Below are 22806 nucleotides of genomic sequence, written 5' to 3' on the forward strand. Positions count from 1 at the left end.
TTCTAATTGAAAAAGGCCAACTTAATAAATACATACATAAGACATTTTGGCGGAAATGGCAGGGCACTCTAAAAGACATTTTGGCGGAAATGGCAGGGTAACATGGTATCTTGATTGCATATTACTACAGTGATTTAGCATATTGTTACCAGTGAAAATGTCACAAAGAACTTTAAAAATATTTTGACAAGACAGAATCTTAGGATATGATTGCGGATGGGCGTAAATAGTAGTTTTTTTTTAATTAAAAGATCATTGTAACGTTCATCGCTTGCCACTCTGCCGTTAGTTCAACTATTTCTAATAAAGAGGAAATTGAAACCACACAAACACAACATACACAACAGGGTGAACCATAAAGCTCCGTGTAATGTATTTTGTTTGTTGCACGGTCTTTGCTGACAGCAAGAGTAGTTACATGACCTAAACATAAATTTTGGTGTCAGTGAAAATGTTAGGACATTTGTATTTGCATATTTACTTTGCCCTAACGTTTGAAATAAAACATATTTCATTGTTTTCTGCAATATGGGGAAGTCCCTTATCATCAGAATTGCAATTTGACTGTTTTGTGAAATTCCTTGTAATACTAACATGTGATGTAAAAAGGAACTCATCAAAATGAAATAATAAAAGAGTGTAGACACTTACTTAATGTCGACAAACAAACTTGGGCTGGATAATTCTGTGGATTCTTTGGCAAGTAATGACGTCACAAGCTGACGACAATCGGTAGTATGGCATTGGCTGTCGGTCGCACACATTCCAAGGGAAAATGTTACTACATATTTCAAGATGTTTGTTATCGACAAAAAATTACATAAAACTAAGAAACATTTGACACAAAAGCCCGATATGGTCTTGATTTATTCGGTACATATGCTGGCGTTATCAATATATTTGGAAATTTCTGAATATGGCGTTTAGCCGTTATTTCTCAATTTTATGAAAAACAACACCTAAAAAAAGTTGCGTCGGCGAATATCTTTCCTAAACATGTTAGACAACCGAGGATATGCAATAAATATATATAGCGCATGATTGAAGATTACGTAATCGCGGTAATCGCTAACATGCGACAACTGTGACCTTTGTGAACAACCCAAACAGCAAGTCAAACACGATTTCCAAATAAATCATCACGTCATTTTACACCAGCCTATAAACTTGGTTATGGTTAAACCCTCATTCTCCCTCAGACTTATATTTTCATGTTGAAAATCATTTTTAGCAAAGTTGACCAGATGTAGCCTATAGTAATTTTTTCGCAAAATATATGAAGACTAAAATGAAACGAAACTGCAAACAACAAAGAAACAGGAAAAATAGAGTATTTTAATTCTACATAAAACTTACCATTTGTCCCAAACGTCTGAAGTAAGCCGTCAATGAACATACAGTGCGTGCTTGAATTTGAACAAGTTTTATCCGAATATTCCGAAGTGTTGAGAAAAACTGAATATTGTTCGTGGCCTTCCTTGCATATTAGGCAACAACCAAGTGAAGGCAAAACCACGCCGAACCAAAGACCAATAATTATCATCACCAATTTACAAAAATAGAACTTCGTTTTTCCTGAAACTTCGAATACATATTGTGTCTGTTTCCAGCAACTCAGCCCCAAGGATTATTACTGGCAGCATGCATGACATATGCTATGCACTATCGTAGCGTTCGTGGTACATGAGACGATGTGCCGTCAGTAAATGCCATCCGTAATGACATTTAACGTCAAAAATCGTTATTCATCTGTAATACATTACGTCACTTTGCAGCAAACCACATCGCACGCCAAATTTTTTTTCAATCTCAATTTTTTCAAACGAAAACAGTAAGAATTGTATTGATAAGCTGCTGGGCAACATATCAATGCAGGACAAACAAGGTCATTTGGCCGCCTCTAACTAATTTGACGATAGCTTGCCTATATTTGGCAATTCAACTCGGACAACTTATTACATAAAGAATAGTTTCTACAAAAAAAGGGTGCAATTAGACTCTGGTAATTGCATCGCTTTGTCATAATGCCAAGGTTCGAGATGACTTATCTTTTTGACTAGCGCCTTGTAAAACATTTTTTCTTCTAAATCTAAAAGCTTCTGGAAAAAGGCGATCATTACGTGTCAGTTAATTGATGTCTACAGGCAACAACCTCAGAAGATTACGATGCCTCTATAGTAGTTTGTTATGACTTAAAAAAAAAACTATTTTAAAAACTTTCGCCGCCGTCTCTCCACCGATCGCTGGTAACTGCGATATGTGGCAAACTCGACGATTTACTTTTACTTCTGTATTTTATGGCTGCTAAATTGCACCCCGAGCAATTAGAGCAAGTCCAACTGCGATTTATGACCACTGACCAACTGGTTGTCGCAATATTTCGTTTACGCCATATATTCTTTACAAACACTTCGTTTCACAAATTTAATTATTTCTTTGCAGCATTGTTTACCTTTCCTTTATGGTATAATGAACGACTGCAACTATTTATATTTATGTAGATGCTTTTTAGCAAACTTTTATGAATTTAACAACATAAAGCCGTGGTTCTGATAATGCCCGGATGTACAACAGTTTCTTCGTCTGTCTGCCACAAAATGCGTACTCTGACCGCGTGATACTACGACCACTCGATGCCATTCGTCATTTTGATTGACATTTGGCAAAGAAATCGTGCCACTCTCGCCTGTTGGTTGACACTCGGAAATTTGTCTTAAACGTCACGAATCGTTATTCAGTTTGTAATATGCTGCACAACATTTGTTTATTTTCGTGTTGGCCAACACGCACCACTACATAATTTACGACAAACCAAGGGAGCAGTTTGTCATTTATTTATGACAGGCTTTGGTGAAACAAAAACAACTTGTATTTGAAAAACCATCTAATTATTCTACTATGGCACATATGTCACACCGGTTTTTTAAGGTGACCAAAGTACATTACATTACTAATTAAGACAGTATGTACATAACTACAAACATGCCCATGTAACATTTGAGGTGACCAAGCATAGTCCGATGACCTTTCACAAATTAGCAGTTCAACGATTACAAAGTAAAATTTCCTTTTGTCAGTACATTTGTACCTTTTTAATCATCGACTATCTTTTACCACTCAAATTACAACACACAAGACAAAATCTAAATTTTTCCTCCTTTGAAATCTTAAGATGTAACTATGTGGCACTTATTTGAATAGAATCCAGAATGGGCAATTTTCTCCAATGTAAATGTGGTTTCAAATAATTTGATTCATATCGTGTGTTTTTATACTATTTTTACAAACATTATAACGTTACACCTGTCGCTGTTTATTTAACTGTCGGCTTTGGCTTATAAATTAGTAACAAATAATCTTAAGACGAAAGCCATCACATATCGTTTTGTGCAGAAGGCCCCAAAGCGAGTATTTTGCAAAATTTGTAGATCGTAAATGCTGTTGCACCTATCCGGTAAACTTAAGCGTCGGACCAGGAAACCGAAGTTTGGTCAATATCCGGCAGGGTCCAGGTACTTTTGTAACGAGTAAATATTTATTTTAAACAGTGGGTTTTGTTGTTTACTGCGTTAATATGAACATCGCAAAATAGCAACGTGTAAAAAGCTAGTCAGGGCAACCGGTAGTGTGTAGACCAACAAACTAATTTGTAGCTTGAAAAAACGAGGTTTGCTTTTTAGGACTTGTTTTCCTGGCGCTTGCGCTCTTTATTTTGTTGCCACATATTTCATGTCGCATGCATACGCTATGCCAACTGAAAACACACAGACAGGAAGAATTATCAATTAGTCTTCTAACGCCGGGTATTTCTTAGGACATCATGACGCGAATGAGCGATCGATCGAGGGCGTGCTGCACAACAATGCAACATTTCCATTTTTTCTAGTTTCCTAATGATATCGTGGCCGTTTGTAGGGATATATGGTTGTTGATTGAAAGATAATTTTGTCAAACAATTCCAAAAAGCTACTCTGAGATGCTTTACAAATCACTATCTATTACATTTACATTTATAAGGTTTGCATTGGGTTTAACGCAATGCTTAATTGATACGAAAATCTGTAAATTCATAATAGTAGATAATTACATTTTCAATGAAAACTGAGACATTGTATTTTGTCTGTTTAATATTTGCAACAACTTAAGAGCGCCATGGCCAAGATTTTGTACATGAACTTAACAACGAACGCCACAATGAAAATAATTCCTTGTGAGGCAAGTCAGACCGCACTGGGAAGGGTAAAATACTTGAAACTCGATGGTTTCCCAGAATGAGATTGTACGTCAAGCAACGAGCTCCCACTAGCTTGTTGTTCGCGTTATGCAATCTCGACAGCGTTTTGCGGTCAGCCTAAATTTCTACGGAGCACAGTCGACAGTACGGGTGATGTACGATCGAAAAGTCGACATACATTGCGGTCGAGCTCACAGCTGGCAAACACGAAGTTGAGTTGCATTTGTTATCAATGCCAGGTGCAAAGTCTACTGCTGCACTGATGACAGTTGGCTCACAGTCGACCCAATTGCAGTTTAAATGTTTTCAGCGTTCACTTTGGTTAGGTGTAATCGATATCAATGCAATGCTTCCAGATAGCACTGGAAACTTGCGTATAACAGTAACACCAAAATGAAATGTTTTCAGATAAAGCATATTTCTGTTTAACTAGCCAGTTGCTGTTAGTGGACATGCGATTAAGAAACAATAATTCCAAAGTATTTGGTAGTGGAAGCGCGGTGAATACTACGAAATGCTTACAGTACAGTTCAAGAAAGGACGGCAACAAAAGCACTACCGTGGAATGCAAATCGGTAAGTTGTTGTTTATTGTCCTTCTTCGAGTTCTTTTTTCGAGCTAGGAAAGCACTTGAGAATATTCCCAGGATCCGCGTGTTGTCGTCACAGCTAAGCGATATAATTGGTGGGTAATGTTTTCTAAACTACGTCCGAACATTACATGTTATTCAAAATCATAAATGTTTAAATGTTTAGGTCGTTTAAAACGCAAATTCGGACAACTATTACATTATTCATTTGCTCGTTGTGGTTTGCTTCAAACAAACTAATTGTTTCAGACGTGTAAAGCTAACTGGCATGCTGTTGATGGGATTGTAAAGAAAATTACAACACTTGGTGGGTAGAAATGGTCAATTTCTAGTTTTTTTATATCTTGCAATAATACATTCGTGTAGGGATTTGCTATTGTCCAAATGGTAACTAAACTGTCAGAAAATACATTTTTTCGTATTTTGTTTTTTACCTAATGAAGAAGAACGACATTTATTCATAAAACTGCCATCCATAAGCACAATTTAAACTCTTGTTTTACTGTGTTTATTTCAAGTAACTACTATTCCTTTTCATAGGGTGCTTTGATAACGACATTTACAGTTCCAAATGTGGCAAAGGTTTTTGCAAATCCTTTATCAGTGAAAAAATGAACAGAAAAGATTACAGAAAACATGCACCCTACGCGATGCCCAACGAAACAGTTCAGCTTCAAATGTGTTGTTGTTCCGGAGAACTGTGCAACGACATGTTGCGGTCTTCGGAACACAAAATCAATGCGTTGCCAATTACTACGTCGCCCCAACTTCCTTTGAAAACAATAAGTACACTCACTGAAAGTGTATCAGGTAAATGTATGTACCACCGACCACTGTACTGAGTTATAAACTTTGCTGGGACCTTATTGAAAAAAAAAATTTTTTTAGGTTGGCTTTTCGGTTGTACAAGATAACACATGTACTTACAGCATTAGCACATTTCTAAAACTCCCAAAATAATCCAAAAAATATTGGAAGCTTATTTCGGCATGAATTGTTCTCATATGCTGGGCTTCCACTGGTTTGAAAAAGATGTTCCTCAACATAAACAACTTGGTTGATACGTAAATATGATCACTAAACTATATCACAACTTTTTCAGATACTGCTGGAAATACTGAAATTCCACTGGTGGTTTTTGTGTTAATCGCATTGGGAATTGGGCTTGGAGCAATAAGCTTTCTTTTTAAAATAAGTAAAAAATGTTTCCGATTTTATCGGAAAGTTTTTTGATTTACTTTTTATTTGCAGTCTACACACATTTACAATCCACAGAAGCTGATTTCAAAGAAAATCTTTTGCAAGGCTTTTACAGGTTTAAATTTTTATATTTTTGGCTGCTATGGTTTGCATTGAAAGGGAGTTTATGTATAATGTACTTAGAATACAGTGCTATTGGTACAAATCACCAACAACTGCATTTGTATTATTTTTTTACTGATTTGTTGACAATTACTATTTTCTGCTGCGACGGTAATGTGTTATTACGTCATACTGCATCCATTTGTGTACGTAGTGCAGGTGTTTAGGCTACATGGTTTTCAGCTAATATATCTTGGTTAATTATTAACAGTGCTCAATGTGCAAAGGATAAGTCTGAGTTTCACAATAGCAACGAAAAAGGAAATCTGCAAAAACCGGATGAAACGAGAAGGTAATAGAGTTGATTTACTTTAATGTTAAACATGTCATTTCCCGAAAATCATTACAACTTTAGGGATAAAAGAATCGATATTTTGTTCAACCATTCAATTGGTCGAGGAAAATTTGGGTAAGAAGAGTTGAATTTGATGTGTAGACGATTATATACCATTTGTTCATCCCACTTATACTTTCAGAACTGTTTACCTGGCAAAAAAAGGGGAGATTATTTTGTGTTTTAAAGGTAAACCGCAAACGTGAACAAGCGTTGATCAATTAACCCACCATTTCAAAATGTTATTTTGTAGAATTTAATACAATGGAAAGCGAGATATCTTACCTGAATGAAACCGAAATAAACAGCCTTATTTCGGAATGCGGGCACCCCAATGTCGTCAAATACTTTGGACCCTTTTCCGTTGATTCGCATATTGGAATACTTACCGAATTTTGTACTAATGGTTCGCTGCGATTCTATCTAGAAAACAACTCAGTGGGTCTGCATGTATGCTGTTCATTTTTACTGAACTTAGCAGGGGCAGTGGCGTTTCTGCACTCGTCTACAGATCTAGAAGGCAAGTGTTGACTTCCCGATACGTTAAAAAAGAACTAAATTTAAAAAAATAATGCTGTAGGGAAACATAAACTAACCATTGTTCATCGCGATCTCAAAAGCGACAACATCATGGTCCGCGGAAATCTGTCGCTGGCTGTCGGGGATTTTGGAATAGCTAATACGTTACAATGCATACACGAGAACACTCTTAAAGCCAATGTAAGCGACTGTGTATCAGCAACGTAATTCACATGTATGAATATACGTCTCATATATGATTACATACACATACATTTACCTGTTTGATGTTTCCGATTTCTACAGCATCTAGTGGGAGAAGGAACTCCTTACTACGCAGCTCCGGAAATTCTAGACCTTTCTATAAACTTGAACCGACCGAGAAGATCTTTAAAACAGGCTGACGTCTACTCAATGGCATTGGTGATGTGGGAAATTGTAAATTGCTGTCACGGATTGTACGGTACATGCTAGTTTACTAGTTTTTTCCAGTTTGCAAAAAATTTTATATATGTTTTTTTTATATTTGCAGAGGCGGGTAGTGAAGCCAAGAATCACTCACTGCCTTATCAAAACGATGTCTCAACGACAGAACAACTTTTTGATCACGTGGTTGCAAATGGAAAACGACCTTTGTTTGGTTTTCTGTCACCCGAAGATAAAATAACCTGCAAAAACACTGTTTTAGTCAAATCTCCAAAACCTTTAAACGGAAATGAAGCATTCCATCCAATTGGTTTGGACGACACATCGTCAATACCTATAAACAAAACATTAGAAAACAAAACACGATTGGCATGGGCATCCTATCTTGTGAAAACAATTGAGGAATGTTGGGATAAAGATGAAGACGCGCGTCTCAGTGCGGCATGCGTAGAAACACGTTTGCAGTCAGTGTTGTTGTCCAACTTTACAGATGATCCTATAGTTATAAAAGAATCTACAGTGTAAAGGAACAGTTTTTCCAAATAATGAAAAAAACAAAGTTCATATTGGCGATATTAAACGTGCTGCACCTGCAAAACAAAATTTCCCCATGGCGTACTTTGTCTTGAAGCAAACAGTTCAGGAGTTAGAATGACATGCCCCCATATCACACGATTTAGTGAGGAAACAAAAGTCTGTATCAGGCAATGGATCTTGAACATTTAGCGTCTCATTTATCTTTTTCACAGTCATGTGGGAAGGTGTCAACTGTTTATTTAGGGTTACCACGGGCTTCGTTATGCGTCAATGGTTTCAAACCTTAGCAACCAGCATACAATAGGGATAGCATGCTTTTATTAGAAACGTCACAAGCAGTGCTGAAATAGCTATCAAATGTGTCTTTGGACTGAAATGAAATCGAGGCCAACTAAATTACTTTGTATGATGTTAGTTCAGGATTAAAGTGGGTAACCGGTTAATAACGTATTTTTATAGTCGTTTTTTTCATTTTGATGCAAAACGTTTATCACAGTGGTGCAAAGTATTTTACCAAGATTTGCCTGAGCAATATTACAGCAACCAAGTTTGCGTGAAAGAGTTTTTAACTGTGTTTGTTTTGTATTCCATAACTATTTTTGGCACAAGAAGATGCGAAGATTTGAAGTGTCTTGTATGTTTATTAGGTCTACCTGCTGTTATCGAGACGTATTCAGAGTAGACTCAGACTTGGTGACGTCAGGATAAGCGCGGCCCCCTTCAGGTTTTTCCAAAATCTACGTAAGCAGAGATTCAAGTACGGTGTGTCGCGTCAACATGCGTTTCTGTTTGACGATAATGTGCTGCTAAGGAATGCATGTCTTAAATTTATTGTGAAGCTAAATTCGAAAATGGAGATACTCAATCACATAACACGAAAGTTTTAAGCGCTGAAACCCCCAAAAGAGCATCGCTAAATTATACGCTTGGGTAGGCGACGTCACGCTTGAGTAGGTGTTTGTCAATAAGTTTACTTCTCCTCCACGGGAATTTCCAAGCGATATATTGTTAAAGAAATTTGATCCATATTTACAAAAAATAGGTCATTTTTTTGGAAGTAATTTTCTCGCGTTTATGCTTTTTAGATAGGCCGTTGTTATTTTGGTTTAATATTCATTTCACAAGTATTTTTCAGTGAATAATTTAGTGTTTTACCAAGCAGGTGTTTAGTGTATTTGAGGTTTTTGAAAAATTTGTTTCCCTTACAATTCTATTACACTAGAAAGAAAATGGCCAACAATTTACGCACTGCACTTTACAAGTTGGACCATAGATTGCAGGCCCGAATGTCCGACAGTCTTAAAACCAAATGGAATCATCCTGCTGGTAAGTACCAGATTAAATAGAAAAAAAAATCAATTTTTTTTACAATATTTTGCTACAGAATGTCTGGTTTAGATCATTTGCAAAGAAATTGTGGAAATATTTTGCTATTTGTATAGATTTTCACCAGATATTTATTTTCCAGGTCTAAAAACTATTCACTTTTGGGCACCAGCATTTAAATGGGTATGAATTTGCATGAATATCTTGATTATAACAGCTTTCTTGACTTTTTAATTTCCTCAATAAATGCACAACGTAACCACATGTTTGTGTATTCAACAATTTACAAACCTTTTCTTTTTTAAATATTTTCATTATTCATTCTTAATCTTAGCTGTAAATCATTTTTTTTCAGGCACTTGTGATAGCAGGATTGTCAGACTACTTTAGACCACCTGAAAAATTGAGTCTTAACCAGTCAGCTTCACTTACTGCAACTGGTTTCATCTGGTCACGCTACTCTCTGGTCATTACACCAAAAAACTGGCTCCTTTTTTCAGTCAACATTGGCCTGGGTGCTACTGGTGCATTTCAAGTGGCCAGAATAATAAGGTACTCCCTGTTTTATTTGATTGTATTTCTGATTTTTTATCAATATGATTCTTTTCTTGATAAATATACAGATAACCTTAAGGTTAAATTCCACGATTATTGTAAGGCTATTCTATGTTCTAATCCATACGTTTTTAATATTGGCAATAAAAATAAGTTGTTGCTAAGAGAATTGTTTGTAACATTGAAACATTAGCTTTCCATTTGTCTCTTTGTACTTGTGTTTGAAAGGTATCGACAGTCTCTAACTGAGGAGAAATGAAGGCTAGCAGTATTCTTTGAATTGTACATGCTCTAAATATGTTTATGCTTTCTTTTTTCATTTCAACTTCTTTATATCAAATACACAAGCTTGACAAAAAAAAAGGCGCCAAAGTCTGTTAAAAAGTATTTAGTGAGTTTTGCACTTTTTTGTTCTATGCATGCTGCATGTTACTAAAAATGTTGCCCACAATCATCAATCCTGTGGTGATTGTCAAGAACCACTAAATAAATTATGTTCCAATATACCCATGCAGAAACTATAAACATATGGTAGCCGAAAAACACTTTTGGTAACAATACAAGATTGTTTGCACAATAAGCAATGTTCGAATTAAAATTGCTGAAAACTAAATGGTCAACCATTCGAACGATAAAAAGAAAATTCGTACGCGTCTTGGGACTTTTGATTGCAAAATTTTTGCATGTGTCAATCGAATGAATTATCTCTTGGAGTAGTGCTCTACAACCTTTCGACCGTGACATCACAGTTATAAACTTTGAAATAACTCAATTTGCAAGAGTTGAGGTTACAATAGAAGTACGTAGTCATATTAATTCAGCCATGCTATAAAGTCTGCCTTATTAGCTTTGTGTTTTCCAAACTTTTTAGTGCCCACGTATCACTAACGCAACGTCGCTGCGTACCACTAACTAATTTCGATCAGACATCTGTTTGATATTCTGGATGAAATAAAATAAAAGGAACAATTCAATTTAATGCGTGATCTGTATTGTGGCTCTCCGCCAGCCGATCGATTTTGGACTTACCTTTGCGAGCTGGAAATGATGATCGGAAAAACCAAGGACGCTCCAACTCTTTGATTTTATTTTTATTACAAAAACCTCAGGTAGCACTCGTGTGGCGGAGAATTTGAGAAGGGTGTAGACAGAGAATAAATAAATCATTGGGGAACATTCTTGTACATTGCCTTTACGATATAATCAGCCTGAATATCAATGAGCTTTTACTGTTGATCTCCAGTCCTGGCAGGACGCCTGAATCGACCGAGTAGGTTGGGAAAAGTAGGCACAGCATTCCACGTCCTAAAAGTAATGCAAAAGCTCAGCTTTTTGCAATGCGAGGTGACAGGTGGTATTTGTTTAAACCTTAGCCTACCTGTTTATTGGATCTTTTTGAATATCATTTCCCATTTAAACGCTTCCTATTTTTAGAAACAATGTTTAGGAAAAGGGAAAGGTGTGACCAAAATCACGGGTGGAAAGTGTTATTGTGGTCATTGGGGCTTTTGGCCTATAGTAGAATTGCAAGCTGTTATCGTGGTTGGTGCTTTGGGAATCGATTTTTTGCGTTGCGGAACATTATTTCCAATTTTTACTTTCTACCAAAATCACTGCGGGGAAGTCAAGTGTTGGAGGTTCACCGAGCGTCAATTTTTAACTACAAAATAGACGGACATAACAAAGATTTTTGTTGCTGTTGTGGTGATTTCTTTCGGTACACCGCGACTGTTTTTATCAATACGTTGATGTTGTAACAGCTTAAGAATATACAGCAAGCGACACGTAACCTTGGGGATGAAGTTACCAATATTTTACGAGCACTATATATAAAACACTGACTAAACCTGTGATAATCAAAATGTGCTCACGTACCACCGGTAATGTTGTCGCGAACCACCGGTTGGGAAACACCGCTTTACCTAATATGCAATTGGTGTAACGTCAAAGTTTTGTCAAAACTAAAAATCTTATTTATAGTTGGTTGTATATAGTCACACCGTGGAACACCTGGCATCGCCTTGTGACACACTGTAGGCCGCGACATACCGATTGCGGAGCACTCTTATAGGGTTGCTGATCTAATAACATCATTCAAATCGACAAATCATTTTTGCTCTATACCAATGGTTGCTGTAGTCCGCATTTTGTTTTTCCAGCGAACTATTTAAAGTGCATGTGACACGTAAAAATAAAACATTTTAATAATTAAACTAAGAGATGTTCATAACTTTAAAACATTTTTGGCGAAAAAAGTAGCTTGATGCGACGACTGGTTTCTGAGATACAGCTGTTCAAAGTCGCATTTTTACCGCTGCGAACGAAATCGTGCGAAAGCGAGATTATTATAAACTAAAAATAGGTTTTGACCACCAGGTATCATAATGGATTATGAATCTGACGTTCTTCTGGTGAAAAACAACAAATATACACCTTTTGTTTGAAAAGAAACGTCAGAAATACAATATTTTTAGCAACAGGTATTTCATAGTGTTTAAATTGTCATAAAGATACGAAAATTTACTCAATATTAAACCTAAATCAAGTTTTTTTCATATTACTTGCATTTGTAGATTTAAACAGCCTCGGAAAGAAAAAAAAAATTGGTGATAATTATTTACATTTTTGAGATCCTTTGCATTTTGTTTTAATATTTGACAATAATTAAAGAAAGGGTATGTCTGACCAAGCTAAACCTTTACTTTTTTCATTGTTTCATAATTTACGTTCCATACTCTGTGGCAAGAATGTACTGAAGTGTGATCATTAGGTGTTTCCCCTTCTTAACACGCATGTTAGAATACAACAGCTGATAAATTTATTCAAGCGTTACGTAATGGTAACTCTCCAATAGACTGGTGAGATTTTGTTTTTCTTTACGTTGTTGATGGATGGACGCTTAGTTTTCCGCAAAAGTTGTACCGTATCCCAAGTATTTCTTTTTTATTTGTAAGCTGTTAGGGTTACTTTTATTTAAATACATTTTATAGGAATTGATTGCTATTAAACATATGATGGCTACTGAAGATGTTATTCAATGTTACAATAAATCCTGTGGTCAAAAATTTAACTTGAAAGAAAACAGAGATGGTAATTAGTGACTGGAGTGTATTTTTTTTGAAGACTATTAAAAACCATTTTGTTGTTTTGTTAGACCCATGCCAATTTCATCCTGGTGTTCCAGTATTTCATGATGCACTAAAAGGTTGGTCATGTTGCAAAAAAAGAACAACTGACTTTACAGATTTTCTCAAAATACCGGTAAGTTTTATTACTACATGATAATAATGTTTTGCTAGCTTTTGTACAATCATGTGGTAATTTTTTCTTCAAAGGGCTGTACAAAGGGTTTGCACAATCCAGTTAAACCTAAAGAACCACAAAAACCCGATAAAAATGATAAAGCTGAAGAGGCCATTAGGATACAACAACCAGTTCAACCACAAACACATGTGCCAAAAGTTTCTGAATTGGTCAAAGAAAGGCCAAGGTATAAATATGTGCCATTTTATTTGGTAAATGAGTTAAATGTGCCAATTTCTATATATGCAGTGAAAGTGAACCACTTCAAAAGCTTATCATTAAAACAACTGCTTCATATATAAAATCAAAACAAGACAACTCCACAAAAGAAGAAAGCAATGAAATCACAATTGGAACATCCTGCAGAAACAGTGGTTGTAAAGCTGTAAGTTTCTGTTAGTATTTACGGCATTATTGCAGATGAAGTAATTGGCATTAAATTTGTGTCTATAGACGTTTGTCAATGGACCAAATGATAAATTAAAATGTGTTCATCATCCTGGGTCAGCAGTTTTTCATGAAGGGTAAGTATTCAACTTTGAATCTCTCTGTGGCAGTTTCTTGTCTTGGTCCACAAGATTTTCATCAAAACAAATATGTGTGTAAAGGATGAAATACTGGTCATGCTGCCAACGCAAAACATCAGACTTTACATCTTTCTTGAATCAAGAAGGCTGCTCTGAAGGAATCCATAAGTGGAAAAAGCCCAAGGAAGAAAAAACAACTTGCAGATATGACTGGCATCAAACTGGCCCCAATGTTGTGTTGTCTTTTTTTGCCAAACTGGTTGATGTTGATTTGTCATGTTTTGAAGCAAATCAAGTCATGGTATGAGAAAGTGCTTTGGGTTTCACCTTTAATATTTGCGAGGAACTCACCTTTAGTATTTACAATCTTTTTTAGCTTAAAGCAAGTATTAACTTTGAAAATGGAAAGCAATTTGATCTTCTGCTCTCGCTGTTTGGAGTAAGTAAACCTTTGCAAATTAGGTGTTTGACTTCATGTTAGAAGATTAATACAACAAACTTCTATTTCCAGGTAATTGATCCTGTTCGAAGCAAGGTTTTGGTTTCTGGAACAAAAGTGGAAGTAACTTTATACAAATCTCGCGCCATGCATTGGAAATCTCTTGGCAATGTCATTGAAGATGTAGAAGACACTGAAGAAACACAACATACTCCAGTAAAGATTACAGATAACAAAAATGAAGAGGAGGATAGTGGAAGTGATTTAGATGGAATAGATGATGTTATTTTTGACTGACCAGCTTTATGTGCATGTATACAGTATGCTAACTGATTTAATGTCAACTGGCCAACTGAAAGTTGAGTGGTTTCTTTGGTTTCAAGTATTTTATAAAATTGGTTCTCTTATATTCCGATCTTTTTACAGAATGTATTTTTGCGATATGTACAGTCTGTAAAAATTAAAACTCTTTTCATTGTCTGCAGATAGCAAAAGACAAAAATATGATTATTGTAGGCAAGTTAGTTAGCTTGCGTCAAATCTAATGTCTGAAGTTGATTTAAAACTTGATCACAGACATTGTCTAAATTTGTTAAGTGGTTGACAACATTGTCCACATCGATCTTTGTATGTTTAGCTTGTTCCTTCATGTCAGCCTCTGCATCATGCAGAATCTGTGTGTAAAACAACCGTATAAAAAAAGTTAAAATACCACATAAGCAATCATCATTACATTAAGCTTTGTGCCTTTGACAGGATCATAACCATTCTGTTCCAATAACACGCACAAGTTCAAATGCTGCATTTCCAACTGCTTGATCTGTTCTTTAAGTTGGCTTTCTGCATTCAAGTATTTTTTGTTTTAAGACTTTTAGTCATTTTTAATTAGTAGCAACATCTACAAATAGAATAAAATTTAAACTATTGTTAGCAGCTTTGAAATTATAGACAACACAAATTAACTAACCACTTGCAGAAAGTTGATTTACAAGCCTTTGGTTTTCTTGGAGTTCTTCCTTTGTTAAGTTTTCCTTATTTTCAAGAACCTGTACTGTCTGTAGCAAAGCTGATTCTGATCTAGAAAATATGAATAAAAAGGCATAGCATTCAATGTAGACGCTTACTGGTTAAGAATCTGTGCAAAATTATGCGGTTTTAACAAAAAACGTGTCCAAATACAATCAAAGCATATCTTTGAAGTAAAAGTATCTGAATCGTTTAGGATTAATAAATCATATTACGTAATTTAGGTAACTAACAAAATGACCAAAGTAACAATTTCTCTAATAGATGCTGCTACAAGCCTGGTATGATGCTGCAAAAATAACCTTTTAATTTCTGTTATTCCCCTGCGATCAGCCTTTTTTACATTTGCATCAGATTTTATTGACTTTGAGTGAAATGAATGAGCAGGTTGTTTTATGTTTTTCCTGGTAGAAGAGACTATCACTGTTTTTGATCTATTACTTTCATTAGTCTCATTTTGTTTGTTCCGGATGTTGGGAGTTTTTGTTGGTGCAGTTTTGGAGCGAGGTATTCTTGAGGGAGACGGCATCTTACAAGTTGTTCAGAATAACCTGTTAATAAATATTCTTGTAAAATGCATTAGGCTTTTTCTAGTAAATACATTAGGGTATCACATAAAAATTGGGATTTAATGTCATCTTCTATTCTATTCATATTAAAACATAGAACACACCATCTGTCATAGTTCATTATGTACACTGACATCCCAGCCTATATTTATAAACCAGACTAGAAAAAATGTCCTCCACGCACTTTTGCGAAAATTTGCCGACAATTCCTGCAATATTAATGTGCTAATGCATTAACATACGAAAAAACGTTGCGATCGTCCGCGCAATTAACGATCGCCGAAATACAAATTCAAAATGAACTGTTTGAAGTCGTCGATCGGCACCAAAATATGGTAGAAAATACTGCAACTATCAATACAGCAAAAAAGTCCTGAATCGTGAAATTAGAATACACTGTTTTGGACCTTTCTTTGTTTATGTACCAACCAGTCCTAGCAGTCAAACGCCGATTTTATTATTTTTGTAATTTCCCGGGTGTTTTCGTCGTTCCTCTCATCCACATTCCAAAGGAGGAGAATATTCCCAAATATTCTTATCTAGAAGTTATACCTGTGCCAATGTTTCAGGCCTAGCCTATTTGATAGGGCTAATTTAAAAAATATTATATTTTTTAATTAAAACTTAGATTATAACCATATACGTAATTGACTTTTTTTGAATGGGTTTTACTTTTAAAAAAAGATTGAAACACTGGTCTGCAAAGAGTGAATCTGGTAAATAAAGCCTATTTATGCGGAATAAGTCTTGTGTAAAATCGTCAATATTATTATTGTATTCTATAGGATCTAAGTGTTACTTTTACACAGCTGCAAATGCCAAGACAATAATAGTGTTAAGCGACATCTATTGTCACCTTGGTTTGTCAAAATGCGCCTGAAATGGAGGTATCCGGCGACTATATTGCTAAAAGCATAAACACACAGGTTATCGACAAACTGTCAAATCATTGTTTTTCTGACACAAATTACAGCAATTTGTTTGGTATAGAAATAGCACCAAATCGTACGCCAGAGTCGACAAAACTCTAATCGCAGGTAACTACCAGGCATTCACTTTGTGGTCATTATACAATCACCGTCATCCGTTTGGCACCAAACTAAGTGCAACCATTCCCCCAAAAAGGTTGGAACACTATGGCCAAAAAAAGCTAAAACGATTGGTGTCGGGGCCCGTGTCACAATATAAATCATTAACAACTTAGCATAAACAGCATGTTGGGCTTTCTTTGAATGTCGGGCATGCGTGACTTTTTGCGCCCAAGCATGCGTTGCAGTACGTGGGGAATTGTAGTAACTTAGTCTAACTAACAGTTAGAACAGGGCCAACAGGTGGCACGTAACGACTTTGGCAACATCGGTCAAGCGCCCGACCCATATATAGACTACCTTGAAAATAAACCTGATCGGGATTCGTGCCCAGGATGTGCTGGATTCAAATCCCGGTGTGACCAAAAAAATAAACAGTGTTTGTTTACAAGGTGCAAAAGGCGCTGCGGGTTTCGTAAAAACAGTCGTAGAATCAGCGACCACAAAATTGCAGTGAAAACAAACACACACAGTTTCATACCGAACTTTTTAGGACCACTTACTGTAAACAAGCAAAACGTCGCTTACCATAAAACCAATCTTATGGGTCTGCAGCAATTAAATTCAGAATTGACACTTAACTTTTACTAACATTATTCTTATTCCGTGGGCCCAGCGGTCCTCGCACAGGCACAATTTTCTTCAAAGTCCCTGTGTGTAGAAACTGTTGGGATTCATAGGTTTGAAGAATTTTGTAGCAAATCAAATGATTTTGTTGAAACCAAAAAAAAATAAACTTGTTGAATTCGATTCAGACAGTTGTTTTGACTGTGAGAATTTATTCACGTCCGCTGCGATTCTATGACAAGGCGATCGAGATGCTAGTAAGGAAACTACCTTAATTTGAAGGCCCGTCCTGTGGGCACATTGACCAATTTGGCCAAAATCAAGCCCCGTGATCTAAATTTTGCTTTCTATTTTTTAGGACCTGTCCTGTTCCATGGGCGCCTGACTCGATAATCTCTAATCTAAAGGCTTTTCGCTGCCCAACCCTGCAGCAAATAAAATGACGTTTTATAAAGAAAGCGTAGGACTCACCAAAATACAGTGATGCTTCTTGAAGGTGAATAACCAAAATGTAATTTGAAGTAAAACGGGACATTCAAATTGTGAAATTCAAGTCCTTCCTCAATTCCACCTCATACAGTTCTTTAACTGGTTGCTAAGGTCGGTCAAGTTTTAATATTCCCTTTATTCCAGTATTCTTGAAATAAATTTATAGGTTGCGATTTTAAAAGATTTGACCACACCTGTTCATAAAGAATATTAAAGCACATACAGGCTTTGTAACGTCCGTTGAACGCGCCCCGGTTCTTGGCGCGGACCGTCACACGAGGCGGAATTCCCGCAGTTAAAACGCGTATGTATCTTTAATGAGCCTCAAATTCGCTCACTCAGTTGATGTTATTCTTGTTGTCGAATGTGCAGTACGCAATCGTACGCATGATAGAATGAATTCGAAATGTAGACGATACAGACGTCGGGAGGAGACGAAATACACGTATGACACGTGGATCCTTAGAACACGGTTTCAACTATTTGGGAACCGGGAAACTCTGGACCACAAAGACGGTCCAAGCAGTTACTGTCGCACACCGATAACTTTGGGCGACAGCAGATTGAATACACCACGCTTCACATGTGTACAAATGCAAGAGAGACATAGAAAATGCTCGCTCGCAACACAAAAAACCTTTTGCAGAATAAAAACGACGTAGCACTGTGCTGCACAGTTGTCGGACACAAAAAGGACTTAACCACGTTTTCAGTTCAACAAAACTACCCGTTAACTGTTACATCACAAACTGCAATAGACTGCAACAATTATAGCAGTGAAAGGAAAAAAGGCACATAAATAGAAATCAGGCAATTGCTGGCAAATAAGATGTAACAGGCTTATTACACCTCCCTCAACATTACACCAGGCTCAACGTTGCACAAGCCGAAACGTGGGGATCATAAGATAGTAGGTGCTTATTACGTCACAAGACGTCGACAACAAAATCACTGTAGTGGCGGAAAATAATTATTTTGTACTGGGGAGCTTATTGTCCGTAACACAAATGTTTAATTCAATTAAGATTTTTTTTGTTATGTAGGGTAAAAAATGTCCACAAAAACATACTAAAATGTTGATTAAATTGGGTTAGTGCACTTCCGCAATGACGCAATCCCTACCACAGTTTTGAATAGATCTATGTCGTATATTTCTGCAAATAAATTACTACTGATGCTGCCAGGCATTTTTTATTACTACAATACAATATTTCTATTACATTAACGTTTCGGTTGCTATGCAGCAGGCTTCATCGGGATGTAGAAAAGTGAATGTGCAGAATAACACGACGTGGACAATATCAAGGTGCAAAAACCGAGAAAAAATGCTAGAGTTAAAAAAGAAGAAATAAAGAACAGTAAGGAAAGACACCTGCACTACAAGTATTATTATTTTCCAAATTGATGAAGGCTACTGCATAGTAGCCGAAACGCTGATGTAATAGATGTACTGTCTGACGAGCTGTATTGCAGTACACTTCTGCATTGTTGTTTTTGCAAAAAGCGCACGTGCTTGTGCACTGAAGCGAAACTGCAGAAACAAGTAAAGGCGAGGAAAACAAATGACGTTTGTTGCTGGTCCAGTGGCGCAATCATCGACTGATTAGGTAGTGTACGTTTGCTTGCGCAACGTCTCTGTAAGTTGAGCGTTTCTTACATGTATTTGAACATATTATCTGCGCTCGGGGTACGTACTTCTAACAACAATCTCGTCGCAGTTCGTTTATTGTGACGTTGTGCAAATTCCTCGAAAATGTTTTCGGATGCTCGAAATTGTTTTGCAAATGGAAAAGAATCAGATGAGATAAAATGTGAAATTAAAGGTGTAAGATTTATATTTTTACAGTCAAAATAATTTTTCACTAACCTTTTTTAATCAGTCTTACTACTCACCAGTCACCATTGTCAGTAGTGTGGAATTTATTTTTAATTGGCTTTGGCAGATTTATTTGCCTTATTTATTTTATACAAGTAATATTTTATATGTTTACAACGTTAACATGACAAAACTAGGTTTGCTATCATTTTGGAATTACAATTTAGGAACCAACAGATCCCTTCGACAAAAAAATATCCAGTTCATAAAACCAGATTTTGGATCTAGTTTTACGTGGATAGGTTTTTGTTAGCCTAAAACCATTTGGTGAATTGGATATTTGCTGAGTTATTGTTGTTCCACATGATTTGCATTAGCCTACATTGTTTTGTATTAACACTTCAAACAACTTTTATATACAGGTTCAGTTCCTTTGTGGTTAAATGGTGAGATTATAAGAAATGGACCCGGTGAATTTGATTTAGGGGGTGATACATTTGATCATTTCTTTGACGGTCATGCATTATTGCATAAGTATGAAATGTTTTTACCTATCTAAATATGCGAAAAACCAAAATGTAATAAATATTGTCATTTCAATTACAGATTTACCATTTCTAATGGGTCAGTAAGTTACAAAAGCAAGTTTCTTGAATCGGAAACTTTCAAACACAACAGGGCAAATAATCGTCTACTTTATGGATCATTTGGTCATGCTTCACATCCAGATCCATGTAAAAATATTTTCTCAAAGTAAGCTTTTTGATAGTATAGCTACAGCTACAAGTTTTCTTGGGATATTATTTAACTATAATCCTTGAAAGGTTATTCACAAAATGGACTGTAACCCCTCCTGGAGATGCTTGCAATGTGAACATCGCCACTTTAGGAAGTGCCCACTATGCAGTTACAGATGCTGGACATGCATACAGAGTTGATCCCGAAACATTGGAAACAAAAAATAAAGTTGATTTTAACCAACTAATTAATCTTCCTGTAACAACTGCCCATCCTCACTATGGTAAATAGGAAATCATTGCAAAGTAAAGGTGTAGGAATACATGCTTAAATGCAAATTGCCTTATTTTAGCCCGAAATTAAACTCTGTTTACGACAATTTTGTTTGGTTTGATATGATATGCCAAGAAGCAATACCAAAACAGTAGACTGCATATGTATTTAAGTTATAATATCTGTGTCAACTGAAGATGCTTCTACTGCTGCTATCCCTTCAGTTAATAGCCTTCATGCCTTAAAGATGCCAATGGTGATTATTACAACATTGGTGCCATTTTTGGGCCCAATCCTGTGTACTGCATTGTGAAAGTACCAGCACAAAATTTTTGTCAGGAAGATCCATTGCAAAGCCTGACCGTTTGTGCCAAAATTCCAATTGATGATCGATTTAAACCAACTTATCATCACAGGTACTGCAACATTGGCACACTTAACCAAAAAGTTTTTAGATAATTTTGACAAAAAATAAAAAAGTTACACCATTTTCTTCAAAAAGAAAAATATTTTTCATTATAGTTTTGGACTGACCAAACATTACGTAGCTTTTCATGATCAAAATTTGAGAATCAATTTGATCAAACTTCTTAAAACACGTTTAAATTGGGAAAGTTTTCTTTCTTCACTTGAGGAGGACTTAACAAGACCCTCAATAGTATGTTTTGTTTGTCAATTATGTGATTAAGAAACATTACTAAGAGTTTGGTTAGTTTAAAAACTTAATTCAAAACCCTAGAGGTTTTTGCATTGATAATGTCACCAGTCTTGCAAATAAACTTTAATTCACTGTTACAGTTTCATGTCATTGAAAAAGAAAGTGGATCAAAAGTTCCCATTAAATATTTGACAAAATCAAAGTTTTGCTTTCATTTTATCAACTGCCATGAAGCAAGTGACAATGGAAATTCCTTCTTGGTTTTGGATTTTGTTGCATCAAACAAACCATATATTGGAGTGGAATACTGGTAATTAGGCATTTTGGTTATGATAAAGGTGAATAAAACAAACTGAAACATAAAATTTAATTTATTAAAATTACATTGGCAAGCTGCATCCTACTCTTTAATTATTACAGGAATGTAACCAAGCTTAGGAAAAATGAAGTAAAGATTTCAAGTGACAATAAAATGCAAGCTTGTCGGTATTTGTTACCTCTATCAGTTGAAAACTTCAATGTTGGTAAGAGTGTATTCTTGCAGTGGAAATTGTTTTGTCAGCCAAATTTTTGTGCATAGGTCAAGCAATCAGATGTGTTGGTTATAGTGCATATGCCAAACTGGAAGAAGATGGCAGTGTATTTTTGGAACCAGAAATACTTAGCTGTAATGTTAATGCAAACATTGAACTGCCCAGGATAAATTACGCTTACAATGGCCTAAAATACAGGTTGGATTTTGCTTACAAAACTATTAATTGGCATACAATTTTGACATTTTATTACAGATACTTTTACACTGTCGGGCAAGAACAAACATTTCCATCTGAGCAACTGGTTAAAGTGAATGTTGAAACCAAAGAAGTGAAAATATGGAAAGAGCCTGTAAGTAAATTACTGTATAAGATTAGCATAAAAATATGTGTTGTATGTGGTCAGGATATGGAATCATTTTTAAGTTTTTGCTTTTGTGTTGCTGACCAAGCATGTTTTAAAAATCTGGACAGATAATTTACAACAATAGTTATGCACTTGCAGAAGTGTGTTCCTTCTGAGCCAGTGTTTGTAGTCAATCCTGGTGGAGCAGCAGAAGATGATGGAATAATTTTGTCAACAGTTGTCTGTGATTCTCCAGAAAAACCAGCATTTTTGCTGATACTTGATGCTGGTAGTATGACAGAAATTGCCAGGGCTAAGGTAAGCAAGATAGATTTATGTTTAAAATTGCTTAAATATTGCTTTTATTTTGCAGATTGATTCTGCCCTACCATTTCCCCTGCATGGAATGTACAAACAGAAAACATGAGATTTTAATTATGACACCTGTTTTATAACAATAATAAACCACTACCTCTTTGAGATTTTCTGGATTCTGATAGAAACATTTAGTTGCATCAGTCAATTCCTGTCACTTGTTATGGTTATTCTAAT

The 22806-nt window shown here is 35.9% G+C and overlaps 5 protein-coding genes across 5 annotated transcripts; 4 read left to right on the forward strand and 1 right to left on the reverse strand.

Moving 5' to 3' along the window:
* The first annotated feature begins 4152 nt into the window (after nucleotides 1-4152).
* On the forward strand, nucleotides 4153-7989 carry LOC145895602 (activin receptor type-2A-like). Its single transcript, XM_082984405.1, has 12 exons — nucleotides 4153-4261; nucleotides 4643-4809; nucleotides 5073-5130; nucleotides 5364-5633; nucleotides 6075-6138; nucleotides 6397-6477; nucleotides 6541-6594; nucleotides 6662-6708; nucleotides 6773-7039; nucleotides 7100-7239; nucleotides 7345-7501; nucleotides 7571-7989. The coding sequence occupies exons 1-12, from the start codon at nucleotides 4153-4155 to the stop codon at nucleotides 7987-7989; spliced, it is 1833 nt and encodes a 610-aa protein (XP_082840531.1).
* Nucleotides 7990-9164: 1175 nt separating this feature from the next.
* On the forward strand, nucleotides 9165-10843 carry LOC145894409 (uncharacterized). Its single transcript, XM_082982989.1, has 4 exons — nucleotides 9165-9327; nucleotides 9470-9510; nucleotides 9683-9879; nucleotides 10111-10843. Exons 1-4 carry the CDS (start codon nucleotides 9231-9233, stop codon nucleotides 10139-10141), a joined length of 366 nt encoding a protein of 121 aa, XP_082839115.1. The 5' UTR covers nucleotides 9165-9230; the 3' UTR covers nucleotides 10142-10843.
* Nucleotides 10844-12725: 1882 nt separating this feature from the next.
* On the forward strand, nucleotides 12726-14448 carry LOC145894291 (cysteine and histidine-rich domain-containing protein 1-like). The gene is made up of 9 exons (XM_082982830.1): nucleotides 12726-12740; nucleotides 12873-12972; nucleotides 13037-13143; nucleotides 13218-13372; nucleotides 13435-13570; nucleotides 13639-13709; nucleotides 13794-14013; nucleotides 14089-14151; nucleotides 14224-14448. The coding sequence occupies exons 2-9, from the start codon at nucleotides 12894-12896 to the stop codon at nucleotides 14446-14448; spliced, it is 1056 nt and encodes a 351-aa protein (XP_082838956.1). The 5' UTR covers nucleotides 12726-12740; nucleotides 12873-12893.
* Nucleotides 14449-14652: 204 nt separating this feature from the next.
* LOC145894292 (uncharacterized) lies at nucleotides 14653-15951 on the reverse strand. Its single transcript, XM_082982831.1, has 5 exons — nucleotides 15851-15951; nucleotides 15480-15728; nucleotides 15119-15228; nucleotides 14885-14991; nucleotides 14653-14825 (listed from the first exon to the last, which is right to left on the reverse strand). Exons 2-5 carry the CDS (start codon nucleotides 15704-15706, stop codon nucleotides 14673-14675), a joined length of 597 nt encoding a protein of 198 aa, XP_082838957.1. The 5' UTR covers nucleotides 15707-15728; nucleotides 15851-15951; the 3' UTR covers nucleotides 14653-14672.
* Nucleotides 15952-19493: 3542 nt separating this feature from the next.
* On the forward strand, nucleotides 19494-22736 carry LOC145894462 (retinoid isomerohydrolase-like). Its single transcript, XM_082983056.1, has 12 exons — nucleotides 19494-19713; nucleotides 20129-20240; nucleotides 20313-20459; nucleotides 20531-20727; nucleotides 20965-21133; nucleotides 21240-21375; nucleotides 21516-21685; nucleotides 21796-21899; nucleotides 21956-22106; nucleotides 22164-22260; nucleotides 22414-22572; nucleotides 22628-22736. Exons 1-12 carry the CDS (start codon nucleotides 19644-19646, stop codon nucleotides 22679-22681), a joined length of 1566 nt encoding a protein of 521 aa, XP_082839182.1. The 5' UTR covers nucleotides 19494-19643; the 3' UTR covers nucleotides 22682-22736.
* Nucleotides 22737-22806: the final 70 nt, after the last annotated feature.

This window comes from Ascidia mentula, chromosome 3 (genome assembly GCF_947561715.1).
Source record: "Ascidia mentula chromosome 3, kaAscMent1.1, whole genome shotgun sequence".
Lineage (NCBI taxonomy): Eukaryota > Metazoa > Chordata > Ascidiacea > Phlebobranchia > Ascidiidae > Ascidia > Ascidia mentula.

Excerpts from the sequence above, each read along its gene's own strand:
- LOC145895602 (XM_082984405.1), top strand. The coding sequence starts at position 4,153 with ATGGCCAAGATTTTGTACATGAACTTAACAACGAACGCCACAATGAAA. Across the intron at positions 4,262-4,642 it reads AAAATACTTGAAACTCGATG|ATAAAGCATATTTCTGTTTA; the intron begins GTTTCCCAGAAT and ends AAATGTTTTCAG. Across the intron at positions 4,810-5,072 it reads CTACCGTGGAATGCAAATCG|ACGTGTAAAGCTAACTGGCA; the intron begins GTAAGTTGTTGT and ends TAATTGTTTCAG.
- LOC145894409 (XM_082982989.1), top strand. The coding sequence starts at position 9,231 with ATGGCCAACAATTTACGCACTGCACTTTACAAGTTGGACCATAGATTG. Across the intron at positions 9,328-9,469 it reads CAAATGGAATCATCCTGCTG|GTCTAAAAACTATTCACTTT; the intron begins GTAAGTACCAGA and ends TTTATTTTCCAG. Across the intron at positions 9,511-9,682 it reads GGGCACCAGCATTTAAATGG|GCACTTGTGATAGCAGGATT; the intron begins GTATGAATTTGC and ends ATTTTTTTTCAG.
- LOC145894291 (XM_082982830.1), top strand. The coding sequence starts at position 12,894 with ATGATGGCTACTGAAGATGTTATTCAATGTTACAATAAATCCTGTGGT. Across the intron at positions 13,373-13,434 it reads TTGGTCAAAGAAAGGCCAAG|TGAAAGTGAACCACTTCAAA; the intron begins GTATAAATATGT and ends CTATATATGCAG. Across the intron at positions 14,014-14,088 it reads TTGAAGCAAATCAAGTCATG|CTTAAAGCAAGTATTAACTT; the intron begins GTATGAGAAAGT and ends AATCTTTTTTAG.
- LOC145894292 (XM_082982831.1), bottom strand. The coding sequence starts at position 15,706 with ATGCCGTCTCCCTCAAGAATACCTCGCTCCAAAACTGCACCAACAAAA. Across the intron at positions 15,229-15,479 it reads GGAATAACAGAAATTAAAAG|ATCAGAATCAGCTTTGCTAC; the intron begins GTTATTTTTGCA and ends CATATTTTCTAG. Across the intron at positions 14,826-14,884 it reads TCAAAGGCACAAAGCTTAAT|ATTCTGCATGATGCAGAGGC; the intron begins GTAATGATGATT and ends TTTTACACACAG.
- LOC145894462 (XM_082983056.1), top strand. The coding sequence starts at position 19,644 with ATGTTTTCGGATGCTCGAAATTGTTTTGCAAATGGAAAAGAATCAGAT. Across the intron at positions 21,134-21,239 it reads AAACCAACTTATCATCACAG|TTTTGGACTGACCAAACATT; the intron begins GTACTGCAACAT and ends TTTTCATTATAG. Across the intron at positions 21,686-21,795 it reads TATATTGGAGTGGAATACTG|GAATGTAACCAAGCTTAGGA; the intron begins GTAATTAGGCAT and ends TAATTATTACAG.